Source organism: Coffea arabica, chromosome 10e, assembly GCF_036785885.1.
Source record: "Coffea arabica cultivar ET-39 chromosome 10e, Coffea Arabica ET-39 HiFi, whole genome shotgun sequence".
In the NCBI taxonomy this organism is placed as follows: domain Eukaryota; kingdom Viridiplantae; phylum Streptophyta; class Magnoliopsida; order Gentianales; family Rubiaceae; genus Coffea; species Coffea arabica.
The window spans coordinates 4,817,801-4,832,347 of NC_092328.1; the positions used below are offsets into that span (position 1 = coordinate 4,817,801).

General features: G+C 32.9%; 1 protein-coding gene across 2 annotated transcripts; it reads right to left on the reverse strand.

The window, feature by feature from the left end:
* Positions 1-1,151: 1,151 nt before the first annotated feature.
* Positions 1,152-7,088, reverse strand: LOC113712388 (WD repeat-containing protein ATCSA-1). Of its 2 annotated transcripts, XM_027235786.2 has the most exons (10): positions 6,799-7,088; positions 5,751-6,008; positions 5,459-5,618; positions 4,306-4,484; positions 3,628-3,877; positions 2,850-3,004; positions 2,670-2,759; positions 2,225-2,296; positions 2,031-2,104; positions 1,152-1,509 (listed from the first exon to the last, which is right to left on the reverse strand). In XM_027235786.2, exons 1-9 carry the CDS (start codon positions 6,946-6,948, stop codon positions 2,048-2,050), a joined length of 1,371 nt encoding a protein of 456 aa, XP_027091587.1. In that variant the 5' UTR covers positions 6,949-7,088; the 3' UTR covers positions 1,152-1,509; positions 2,031-2,047. The 2 variants fall into 2 exon arrangements, with proteins under 2 accessions (XP_027091587.1, XP_071923361.1); XM_072067260.1 differs by lacking the exon at positions 2,670-2,759.
* Positions 7,089-14,547: the final 7,459 nt, after the last annotated feature.

The following is a 14,547-nucleotide window of genomic DNA, read 5'->3' on the forward strand; positions in this document are numbered from 1 at the left end:
TGTATGCATACCAGACCAATACATACAGCAACTGGGGTCCCCATTTTTAGCGGTCCAGTACCAGTAGGCTTTTTTTTTCTTTTTTTTTTTCCCGGCCCCCCCTTAAAAAAATTATTAATGTGTACATCGGGTTTCAAACTTTTTATTTTTTATTATTTTGGGTAGTCTCGAGTTTTGTAGTAGTTTAGTAGCTCTTAAAGAATTGTAGTAATATAGGAGTGGTTATTTAGGAAAGTAATATGAGAAGAAACCAAACTTTTTAAAAATTTAAGAGGGCAATACTAAGAGAGAATAAATAGTACCTCTTGAAATTGAGGGAAGACAATTAATTAACTTGTTCAGGAAAAACTTCAAAAGTTCGTAAAGCTTGCAAACTTGTTCAATCATTTTTGGCAAAACTGAGGGGGTCAGCGGCCCACTCTAATCTCTACAAGCCAGAAGAGTACGTTTTAAAATTGAGGGAAAACAATTGTAAGAAAAACTTATAAATGTTTGTAAAGCTTTCCAACTTGTTAAATAATTTTTGCATAATTGAGGGGGGCCCACTGTCACCTCTAAACTCTACTTGGCTCTGCCTGCCTGCCTGATCGTAGGAACTCCTGCGACCTTACACATTCACGTCTTAGAAAACAGGTTGCCAACTCTTTGCAACCTTACATTTAAACAAAAAAAAAAAAAAAAAAAAAAACTCTTGCGACCTTTCGGATTTTCTTTCACGTAGACTTCTTCGATGCCCATACACAAAATGCCAGTCACAAAGTAGGCAGCCCAGCTGGGCTCATTTAAAGGAGTCAACTTCTCTCTTTTTTGTGAAATCCCATTCTATTACAAGGAGAGGAGTCAACTTCCCTGCGGGTCTATAATAAACTGCAACTAGCATCCACCACCAACTGACCCGGAATCCATAAAGTAAAGAAAACTGCATCCATTTGTGATTCTCTAGTTGCATAAAACTTTCTGGCTTCTTAGATATACCTCAAAAGTATAGAAAACTAGAAAAGTCAAACTATCACCTGCTCTTTTTTTTTTTTTTTTTTTTTTTTTTTTGAAACAACTATCTCCTGCTCTAATACTATGTGTACAACTAAAAACCTCTAATATAATATTTTACAAAGAAACAGCTTGGCCTTCTATGTTATCTAGAAAATATATTGGCAAGCAACGCTACTGATGATTATTAAATCTTACAACACATGCAACTTTAGTGAAAGCTATTTAAAACCAATAGCAGATAATCATATAGCAAAGTTAGAAAATAAAATAAAAACTTCAAAACCATTTTGATTGTTCACTCTCAAGGCCGGCGGTCACATAAATGCTAGTCTCCAGGACGGCCACGCTATACGGCCATCCCCACAAGCGTTCCATCTACCACCTCGTCTCTATTTCAATATTTCTGCTGTTCTGGCCCAGCCAGCACCAAGACGTACTTGTATACCTACCTCCGTTGTCATTTATCTTTGGTAGCAACCACACGGCTGGATGCTGATTAGCTTGGAACATGTCAACCTGTCATAGAGATTCAATACCAAGATCTAGTCGGAACACAAACTAAAGGAGAAAAACAAGAAACAAACATGACAAATATGAAAGAGATTGATTTTCCATATAGTCAGAAACTTTTGCCAGATCCATTTGCATTTGGATCTTCGGAACAAGATAAAAGAAACAGAAAGTCTGTTGGTATAGAGGAGTTGATAGAATCCCATATTAAGTTTCTAAAGTACAATCATAAGAAAACGTCGACTCCAAGTACAAATGCAATAGCCTATCCACGAAGCTGAATAAGAAATAGAAAAATGATAAGACAAAACTCTACTTTGTATGGGACTATGTACTTATGGATCTGCTCTACATCCACAATTAGAACTAAAAGATGGGTAGTCTTTCAAACAACAAGGAAATTGGACAGCAGCACATATAGCATGAAATTCTCACAATTTTCTTCAGTATCAAAATTGGGTATGTGCAGGATACTAGATATATACACAGTTGAAAAGGGAGAAATGGGATTCCGAAAGCTAAATTACCTTGGCAGGATCAAATCTCAGTCACTCCAATTATCTTGATCAAGTGCAGCACCCTGCCCCTTCCTCCACTCATCCTACAATTGAACTCAAATGGTGTAAGGCCCTTGTGCCCATAAGGAAATCATAGCATGATTCGTGCACTTTAACTTAAATCAATAGATAAAATGTGGTGCAAATTAATGCAAAAAGCGTACCACTTCACCAGTGGTAAAATTAGAAGGAGACCAAACCAGAATCTGTCTATCATTACCACCAGTGTACAGTTCCTGACACAGGTAGAATGAGCTTTGTTAATTACCAGATTTAAGGTGCAAACCAAGACAAAATCCTCTAGATTAAATGAATAGCAACAGCCTCAAGATTTAACATCCTCAATCACTCATCTTTCTTTAAGGAAATACAATATCTAAACAACAGCTTAAATGAACATATTGATTAAATGCAACTCCAGTTGCATTTAAAATCTCTAAATTGAAAATATTACCAAGAATTCTCCAGACAGATTGAGGGCAGAACTTTCTTAAGATGCTAAATGACAAATGCCCAACAGAATAAAAGACAAAGCAACACTGCATCCATACACTTGTGCAAGCATACAGACGCATGCATGCACAAACACACAGAGAGAGAGAGAGAGACCTGATCCTGTGCACTATACCAACAACAGTTCACATTTTCATAATGGCCACGAAAATTCATCAACGTCTTGCCTGACCACATATCAAATGCCTATGCCGTTCAAGTGGAACACATGGTAAGAGATGGTTAAGTGTGTATTAGTACAAAATAAGATTTGACTTAAAGGAGAAAAACAATTACTTTTGCTGTTGTCATGCATGGAACAAAAACAAGTGCTGAATCTTGAGTTGTGGCCAACTGTAATGGCTTGCTTGTTTGCAGTCGCGTGATTTCAAAATTAACTAGCGTATTGCACCCAGATTCTATGTCCCATAACCTCAACCTAGAATCAGAACCTGCAACCAGGACCCAGAATGAGAACATTAAAGCAATTAACTTATGTTTTCTGGCATAAAATGCATCGATAAAGCATTACAACATCTCTGAACAAGTAGACACCACAGTATTCTATCCAAAGATAAGCCAAGGGCTTTGATTGCTCACATTAAATAAAGTGGATACACCTCCATCTTCTACGAATTGGGGAAATAAGCAATGTTACTCAAAATAATGACAAGAGTTCACTGGGACTTTATCGATCAGTTGACTCAAGGTTATCATAACTGCTGTCCCAATTATGATCCTAACTAATGTACAAAATGCACATAGAGAGAAAGGCAATGTCATGGCTCCTATATGGTAAAGGCAGCTACAGAGGGGTGGAGGCATTGAGAAGAATCAGATGCACATCTCAAGGAATTTTCACATCTGTTGACCTAAAGAGCTAAAACACTTGGACATCATTTCCAAATTCTGCAATTATAAGCACGAAATATATGACCCTTGTTTTCAGTACTAAGGAATTCTTGGGGCAATTGTCAGGTCCTTAAAGTGGTAACCAACAGGATGTCCAAATTTCAATTCAAGAAGTGTTTACAACACATGTGGAACAAAATGTTGAATAAAAAGCAAATTGAACCTGCACTTAGAAGGTACATCCCATCCCCAGTAGCTCTTAAACCAAAAACAGCACCATAATGAGCAGTAGCGCGATCCTGAGTGGACAACATTCCAGGATGCAACCTCTGCTTCACAGAACCCTTAAGTTGAGAGGAATGCTTATTAAGGCCACCATGTTTTGAAGAATTTCCATTATTAGTTTTCCTTTGAGGTGGCCGGGACTTTACTGATGAACTTGGATTGATGGATGAAGATTTAGACGTTATAACCTGAGAGAATACGGTGAACAATTTTTTCAGAGACAGGAATGCACCGTAACTGGAGGAAAACTGCAAACCTTGAACCCTAGGAATTGGCTATTCTTTAGCTGACCAGATATGATAGATAATTGCCTTTTTGACATCGTATGAAGATTATAAAGCAAAAAGAACTACCAAAAGGAAGATGACATGAATTTTCCTTACACAATGGGGCGTCTTTCTAATCAATAACAGAGAAAATCTTAATGCTCGTCTCTCCACCATATCTTAATAGACAACTGTTACAAGCAGGGATAATGTATGTTTCACTAAATTATCATTGCTGGAACATTTCCAGGGAAATCAGAAGGCAACATGCAAACGAAAATGTTCATTTGATCCTCCAGATTAGAATATTATAGGATGCTTTTGACACAGGATGGAAGAGAGATAGGGACCTTATTTGCAGTGGATCGAACCAGGAGGGGAGGGCGTCTCCCAAGCTGAGAGCGAGACTGGTCTAACACATGGAAGCATCCAGCTCGCCTGATGTCCCAGAAACGTATTGCACCATCACATCCCCCAGTTATCAAAATCCACTCACTTGAACTAGACCACTCCACTGACATTACACCATCTGCAATGGAAAAATATTTTGCATTAAGGGCCTTTAGATGCATAGCTGTACATTTGCTATATTTACAAACTAAAACAAAGGTAAAATCTGTAACTAAATGAATCAAAGGTTAAGGATGAAGAATTAAATAAAAATGTTGACCACGATTTTAGATGAATGCTCTTATCCTAGTCTAGTATGGAACAGGATCGAACAGGTGCAGTGTATTAAGGGGGTGAAACATGTTATATTAAAAGAGCAAACACGCATATTGGAACGTACATAATACCAATTTCTTGAAACAGAAGGAATCTACTTCACAGTCACAAAATTATTCACAGCATACCAGTTCCTTGTCAGATAGATTCTGGGTGATGTATTATTTTTTATGCTTTTAAAAAAATTGCTAGTCCTGGCTCAAATCCTTTCATGTGTTTCTGACAAGGTAACATCAGCTTAAATGCAAATCCAAGATAACATGGTCAAAGCATCACACCTCTAATTAAGCTAATTAATCCCAGCATCTAAGCTTAGGATCTAAACATCAATTCCTACTTCAACCAAATCAAGTCTAAGCATTACTTTGAGCCAAAAAAAAGGCTTTAGCCACCAATAAAAAGTTAGTACATTTTACAATAATAAACGTGTAAGATGACCAATAATATGGATTTGATCTCCATATTTCGCACATTAAACTAGAATAATCAGTTCCAGGTTCAATTCATACTAACCATGCTTACAAGCATTTGCCACAGGAAAGATATCCTATTATGATTAATGATTACTTGTTTCTGTCTTTTCTTTTCATTTTCCCTGATTTTGACAGGGAATATGATTTGGCACAGAGTTTGATCTGAACTAAATTTTTTTGAATCATGTTAAAAATGTAAGTAACTGGGAGGTCAATTCACACAAAACAAATGTGGTGGAATACAAAATACAATGGATGTTAAAGAAGAAACCAAAATGACAGCAAGCCTTAGATTCAGACATACCACGGTGTCCAGACAAAGTGTGAGCAAATGCCCCTGAAGCAATATCACAAAGGCGTACTTGAACATCTTCAGTCCCAGCAGCAATTAGCATATGTGAGGTTGCTAATGAAGACATAGCAGTCCTATAAACCTTTCCAGGCATTTTAAAGTCCATTACCACCTAGAAAATGAATGAACAGCTAAATTCAATTCTATTGGATATTATTAAATGGAAATTTACTGTAGCATGTAACCAAGAGGATAAAGCTAGTAGTATGTAGAGAAATGTGTACGCATATCAAACCAACAGTACCTGTGTGGTATTTGTATCCCACACATTGATGTGATGATCATATGAACCAGTAATAAATAGCCCTGTGTCGATAGGATACCAGGTCACTGAGGATATGGCGTATTTGTGACCATGTTCATGTTGCTTGTCAACAACAAAGAGAGACTTGTGCCTAGCAATAAGACCATTCCCCTCATGCGATGCACATTGAACATCGTAAACAGCAACTGAAGAATCTGCAGCACCAGCCAACAAGTATCGACCCTCTGTCAAATCAACCTGAGATTGTGATCACATGAATGGCCACAAAAAGGTTTCTTTAACCAAAATTAAATCTTAATCACACCTGATTCAGCAAACAACTCATCCAATGTTTGTATTAATGGAACCCCCAATATCCTATCAATATATGTACTTAAGACAATACAGTTTCTGAGCATGCCTATTACATCTACTTCAAGCTGGAAAAGTCGTATCACGTTGACATACAAATATCATATGAGTTAATTTTTCACCAAGAAAAGAACAACAAAAACTTACAGTCCTAGTAAACACAAAAGAAGCCCAGTTAGATAGCTAAATCCCAATAAGACTTGAAAGACAAACTAAGCTACTTTATACTCAACCTCAGGCTCAGCTTGAGCTCTGAATCACCAACTAATTCAAACAAAGAACTCAGCTAGATTAGCATCAAACTTCAAGTTTCAGCATACATAAATCAAGCTACTCAATTCCAGCTGCCTCCAACAATAATCAAGCTGAGTTCGAACGCATACAGACAATTTTAAATTGGCTAATAAAAATAAACCAAGCTTGAAAACTTAGCTAATTTCCGATCGTTCAACCAACAAAAAGCAAAATTCAAGTCTTTAATCACACTCTTCCATAAAATTTTCTACAGCGCGAGATATATCAAGCTAAACTGAATATGAGCTAAAAGCACAACTACATTATCCTAGAACACAAAATATCGAAGGCACAAAACTATTAATCGCAGTCATTATTATTGCGATGGCTAACGGTTAATTTAATTGAGGTAAAGGAGCTTATTAGTGAGTAAAAAGCGAACCTGCAGAGAGTTAACGGAGCCGCGGTGAGCAGAGACGATTTCCTTGTGGTTAGAAAGCTGAATTGAGGAATTTCTGCCGGACTTAATCCTACTACTGAATAAATTAGGTCGAAGCTTCCCGAATTCCCTATCTCCGATCTCCTTCCACATCGTCGTCCTCGCATCTTCCCCCCGGCCGATTATCCAGTAACTAAGTATCCAATTCAACTCACTGCAATATATATTTATATGTGTTTAATCGAAAGGGATGACTTCTTGAACTAATTTATAACAATCGGTTCTAACTTCTGTGAACAAGCCAAATCTCGGTGACATTGAACTGTCTGGTTTCTGGTATTGTTTTTAGTTTTTCAGTTGACGTTTGCTTCTAGAAATTCGACATCGTTTTGGGCCGACTTTGATGGCACAAATTTTATAATTGGACTTGGGCCCAAGCTCCGTGATCCCGTGGTAATAATAGGAATTCGATCTTTAATTTTTTTTAATCCTTAGTTTCCCGTCCGTAGATTTTCGGAGCAAGCCCAAAGGCCAGCGCATTCCAATATGTAAAATACGGAGGCATTGGAGTTGGGTTTGCGCGAAACGTTAAAGCGTTGATTTAGGCTCTTAGATTATAATCTTTCTTGCTGCGTTAGGTTCAAGATTCAAATCATTAATTTAGACCAATAATTGGATAGAGTTGTTAAAAAAGCGAACCAAACTGTTCGGTAGCTCGATTCCTTTCGACACGTTCGTGTTCGTGAAAACTCGTTCAAAACCTTAAATGAACCAAGTTTGAACAAATTTTTTTATTCGATTAATAATCGAGTGAACGCGAGCATGTTCGCAAGTTTTAACGAACGTTCGCGAACATGGATATAATTATTATTTGACAAATTTTATGGTTAATTTTATGGCTAGACTTTTATATTTGGAGGGTTTTATTTGTTATTTTTATGTTAATGTTAGTTATATAGTTAATGAATAATAAAATTTAGTCACTTAGTGCTTTTATTGTTTTTTAGAATGATTAATGATTTGTATGGCATATTTAAGGCTTAAAATAATTTGGATTCGAGCATGTTCGCGAACGGGTCGTTTATATTAAACGAGCCGAACATGAACTCGAACGTGAATTTTGTTTAGCGAGTTGAACATGAACACATGTTTAGAGTTCGAAAATTAACGAACGAGCACGAACGTTGTTCGAATCGCTTAACGAACAGAGCTCAAACATGAGATACTCGATTCGATTCGGCTCGTTTACAGCTCTATAATTAGAGGAAGGTTCAAATCCTGCCACTCAGTGGGATGATAAGGATGTGAAGAGGGGTTGAATGGGGAAAGAGAAAAAAAAAAGAAGCATTGATATAGAAAAGAATAAATAAGTAAGATTATTTCAAAGTTTATGTCATGGAACACCATTTTGGAAGTCGAACATATTTTGGTCCAAATTCAATTGTTACATTTTCGAGATCAATTCATGATTCATGAGCGGAGAGGCATTGGCAGATTTATGCTATCTTGAGCAAACCACCAAGGTCTCATCATCATGTAATAGCAAATAAAGAAGGTGGTTGGAGGATGGGTGGTAGCAGAGGCGGACTCCTTTTTAAGAGCAATCAAAGAGTTACTCGTAGCAAAGCTAAAACCCTAATGACACTTTAATTGCTTATCATGACAGCCTCGTACCATTTCTTCCCTTGGGGCCTCAACCCCGCAGCATTATTAGCCCCACGATCAAAGGGAACATCATCAGTTTTTTTTTTAATAAATAAATTCAATTGAGAAAATAACGTGATTATTGCTATCTCATGCTGGAAGTTAGTTTAACTTTAACCACAAATAGGAAGAGTACCCAGCGGTGACATGAACGAGAGGGACAAGACAAGAAGAGAGGGGAAGCTGCTGCCCCCCCCCCCACCCCACTAATACAATGACAAATGAAGTAGTCTCAGTCCCAGGGCTCAGGAAGGTCCCCCCCCCCTTCCCTCTCTCTCTCTTCCAAAACTAACTGTTTAAGCCTGGGCGAAACAAAATTACCTATGCAAGAAGCTCAAATCAAATCCTTTTGGTTTTGCTTTGGGCCTAATTGACGCCCGTTTTAACGTCTTGAAAAGTTGTTCCATGTTGCATCATTGCTTGATCTTTGACATTCTGGATTAGCCAACTGTCGGTTTAGCCTTTTAACTTGAACAAATATAAATTTTTTTTTGTTGAGTTAAGCTAATGATATCATCATAATCAGTCGCGATTAAAAAAAAAAAAAAATAGCAACTCGGGGGAAGATTTTGGCTTTCCACATAACGATACCTGTACGGTTTCTTGGTATATGCACATCCAAGCTTTTTTTTTTTATTTTTTATGACATTGGTTTATTGCCATGGACTGCATCATTAATTTAGCATCTGAACAGACGAATTACTTAAACAACAACATTTGTTCGGGCTGTCAGGATTAGCCAGTTGTCGAACATTTTTCCACCATTCTAGAGTAGCCGACTTGTTGCTGCTTGTAAGATAGAGTTGAGATAAATAAATACGTGACAGACAAATCCCAAGTACGAGTACTATTTCACCCATACCAGCAAAAATAGAATAGCATTATTACCTTTTTCAACCATTCATATATTTTCTCTTTTAATTAAAAAGTTCGGGTGAGCTCAAAGGGACAGGTTTTGCTCTTGAGATCATAAATTATTTACAGGAATTCTTATAAATCTCTCACTACTATACGGAGTAGTTCTCAATTGATATTAATTAATATTAAAAAATATTAATCAGGCTCAATTTGGATCTAGAAGGACACAGTCTTTTTTTTTTTTTTGAAAAAAAGAAAAATATGAACCCAAAACCTTTCATAAGTTGGTCATTTTCTTTGGATTGAAAATGTAGTTCTACATTAGAAGAATAGAATTCTCTTGCACTAAGTCCTAGACTGATGCAATGATCCGTATTGGTGTATATATGGTTATGTGGATTGGCATTATAGCAGACCCGACAGTCCAAATAAATCTGCCACGTGCTCTTCATTACATTAATTGTTCAATTAATTACTCTTTATCTACCTAAGGGTTCATTTGGGAGTTGAGGATTTGGACAGAAAAGAAAGGGAAAGAAGAGAAAGTTTTGATTTTCCTTTGTTTGTGAGTTTTTAGTGAGAGAGAGAGAGAAAAAAAAAAAGAAATGGAAGGATGAATACTAGGCAAAATTTGAGAGAAATAGAAAGAGAGTTGGAGGAAACTTGTGAAAATTTTTAAAAATATCTATTTTATCCTTAAAAACGTCTTGGCTCCGTTTGGATTAGCTGTTTTTGGGTTTGTTTTTCAAAAACACCACTGTAGCATTTTGAATTTGAAAAACAAGTCCGTTTGGATTAATTGTTTTTGGGGTTATTTTTCAAAAACTATATGAAAAAATTTTACTGTAGATTTTTTTTGGATTATTTTTAGAGGTATTTTTGAAACATATTTTTTAGTATTTTTAGAATATTATAATTTTTATATTTTTATATAAATATACATTTATGCATTTATAATACATTTATATTTACAAATGTATAAATATATATTATTATAAATGTATAAATTATAAATGAATATTATATCAATGTATAAATTATAAATTATAATTTTTATATTTTTATATAAATATGCATTTATGCATTTATAATACATTTATAGATATTTATAAATACATATATTTATATATTTATATATTCATATAAAAATATATAAATGTATTATATTATATATAATTCATAATATAAATATATTTATAAATGTATAAGTGTATATTATTATAAATGTATAAATTATAAATATATTATAAATTATAAGTGTATATTATTATAAATGTATAAATTAATATATTATAAATATATATTAATATTATGTAGAAATGTATTAATATAATTAATATAAATGTATACATGTATTAATATTATGTATAAATGTAAAATTAATATTATGTATATTAATATAAATGTATAAATGTATTATATTATATATTATACATAATATAAATGTATATTATAAATATACATAAATATTTATATATTATGTATAAATGTACATTTATATAAATGTATAATATATTATATATTACATTATATATAATTTATATAACATATCATATTTATGTAAATATATTATAAATATATAAAAATATATTATAAATGAAATAAAATATTTATAATATGTATGTATAAATATATAATATTAGAAATGTATAATATATATAATATACATTGTTATTAATATAATTTATGTATAATATACATAATTGAAATATACATATTAATATATATTATAAAAAAATTGAATAAATATATTTATAAATTTATATATAAATAAATGTATTTATATAAATATATAATGTTTATTTCAATTGATATAATATATATAATATTATACATAATTGAAATAAATATATTTATGTTAATATAATATATATAATATACATAATTGAAATATACATATTAAAATACATAATCGAAATATATATATTAAAATATAATAAAATATAATTGAAATATACATATTAAAATACATAATTAAAATATACAAATTGAAATATACTTATTAAAATATACAAATTAAATATACATAATTGAAATATATTTGGAGTTGTTTTTTATATATTATTTGGATATGGTGTTTTTGAAGTTATTTTTGAAATACACATTTACTGTAGCATTTAGAATGTGAAAAACAGTTTTCAAAAACAGGTGCAAAAACACTCAATCCAAACGGACCACTTGAATAAATATTTAATGACTTTCATATCCAAAATCATTTTACTAATTCTCAAAACTCCCAAACAATAATATAACAATCCCTTTTATTCTCTTATCTTCTCTCGTAACTTAAGTGCTCCCTTCTTCTCTTTTCTATCCCAAACTAAGCCTAAAGATGAGTTAGAGGGTCCAAATTAATAATAGTTTTATTGAGCAAAAAAAATATATTTTTTTAATGTTTTGAACCAGACCCGAAAACTTGGCCATGGGATAGACTTATTATATTATATACTATATGTGACTACAATAAATAGAACCCGTGTGATTTTGAATCTCCAAACTCCATCTCCTTTCCGGGGAATTATGACTCCTGCTAACCAAATTTTGTCAAGAGAGGGATGCATCAGTCATGAACCAGCCTGGCCAAAGATCTTTGCTTGACCATCCGACCAATCTTCTAGAGCACCGTGCAACTGGCCACGAGGTTCTCATTATTAGTAATAAAACTTGCCAGAACAGATCATGAGGTAAATGGTCATCTGCAATGCAATGATGCTCCCATGATATAAAAACCTTAAAAGATGTTTTCGCCTCCAACCGTGGACAACATATGGTTGGTCAGTCCTAAATTTCTTTCGGTTGAACGTTACACTACTAGCATCTTTGAATTTCGTCTCACTCAAAAGTTTATTGAATTACGTGTTCATCGGTAATTTCACATGGATGACCAAAGATTAGACGTCCTTCCTTTTTTTTTTTTTTTTTTGGGTTAATCACATTTAATTCTCTTAAGGTATATCCCATTTTTCAATTTATCCCTAACCTTTAATTTTGCTCACTTAACCTCCTATAGAACAAAATTACCATTATATAATTTTGACTTTTCATTTACCTTGTTTTTATTTCTTTTTCTCTTTCTTCTTTATTTAATTCTTCCTCTTTCCCACAAAAATCTTCACCTTAATGATTGAAATTAAAAAAAATGAATTGCAGAGATCTATCTTCTCCTAAAATGATTAAAAAAATATTCAAATCACTTTCCTAAAATACAAATTTTTTTATCCTTTTAATTCTTTTAATTTTAGATTTTTCTCTTTCTTTTCTAGTTTCACATTTTATTCCCAAGAAAATATCTTAAGATGAAATTGTGATATGATTAATGGTCATCAATTGAAATTTGTGACACGTGGCATCATACAAAAAATAAAAATTAGTTTTTGATATCTTTTAAACCTTCATCCAGAAATATGCAATTACAAACTCAAAATAAAAATTTTCGTTGAAATGGAATTTTCTATTGGGAAGAATGAAAGAGAGAAGAAAAAGAAAAAGGAATAAAAGAAAGGAAAACAATTTCATCTTATGATATTTTATTGAGAATAAAATGAGAAACTAGAAATGAAAGAGGAAAACCCAAACTTAAAAGAATTGAAAGGCTAAAAAAATTGTATTTTAGGAAAGTGATTTGAATATTTTTTTAATCATTTAAGAAGAAAATAGACCTCTGCAATTCTTCTTTTTTAATTTCAATCATTAAGGTGAAGATTTTTGTGGGAAAGAGGAAGAATTAAATAAAGAAGAAAGAGAAAAAGAAATAAAAACAAGGTAAATGAAAAGTCAAAATAATGCAAGAACAATTTTGTCCTATAGGGGGTTAAGTGAGCAAAATTAAAGGTTAGGGGGTAAATTGAGAAATGGGTATACCTTAAGGGGGATTAAATGTGATTAAACCTTTTTTTTAATAGATAATAGGAAACAATTTTTTTTTTACATCACAAATTCTTATATTTTAAATATTTTTTAAAATCTCACAGATATCACATTATGTAGAATGTTAGATGTTATTTTAATTTTTTAAAAAATAATCTTCAATTCAAAAATTTTTCAACATGCCTTTATGTCGAACAGATACAACTCAGTCAAGCCTCAAGAAAATTCACCAGTATTCTGCATTGTTCATCGTTCATCTAACAGCGTATGTGTTAACGGCCTTGTTCGGAAAGTAATTTTTCTTTAATTTTTTTTATTTTTCTCAAATATATTTTTCAATCACTGTTTATCTTATATCAAGTTAGAAAAATGTATTATTCTTGAACAGATTAGCCGAAAATCAGAACAAAGATCAATTTTCGACTATCATTGTCATATACTCGTATATTAACCAATTAACCATCTGCTCAATTGAGCGACATCAAGCTCATGAGCTCAACTAGCTTTCAAAATATCCAAAATAAAAACTACTGGCTACTGGCCCCCTGAACATTTCAAAGTTGAAACCAAGATTTACAATTTTAAATTGGGTTTTATACATAAATAATCCACCTGAAAATGAAAGTGGGATGTAGAAAATATTTTTAGGATAGTGACAGTCGTACTCCATAGTTTATTGTCTACCCATGAATTTTGCTGTATAGGAGGCTGCAATGATAGACCAGCATTTGGCTATTTGCAGACAGCTGTATTCCCTTCTGCATTGCAGTTGGTCCTCTGTACATCAATTCATATTCCCTTTCGTATATTGCTTCTAAAGGCAACAAGCATCTTTTGGATGTTCACTGGGGGTGCTCTTTCTATGCTTGTTTTTCTCAATCATTTCTAAAAACAAAGTTAAAAAAAAAGGTTAATTGATTTTTCTTTCATGAGTTTACAGCACTTTTGACTTCAATATCAGGTGTTACAACTTTGGATTCAGAAGCCACAGTTCTTTTATTTTCTAGTTTAAATAGAAATCCTGCAAATTTAATGATTCAAGGTAGGTTGGCACCTATAATAAAGTGATTTTTTCTTTTAAAGTATATGTATTTGTATGATAGCTTTTCTTTTACTTTCAAGTAAAGTGAAAAAAAAAATGTGAAGATGGAAATGATGCAAAGGGAAAGTTTGGTGATCAGCCATACAATGGGATGCTAAAAAATATGACCATGCTTCTCAAAGTCATAAAAAAGAAAAAAAAAAATGCATAAACAACCATAACTTAAACCAAAAGAAACAGTGCACGTAAACAGAGAGAATCTACCAACAGCTGCTGATTCT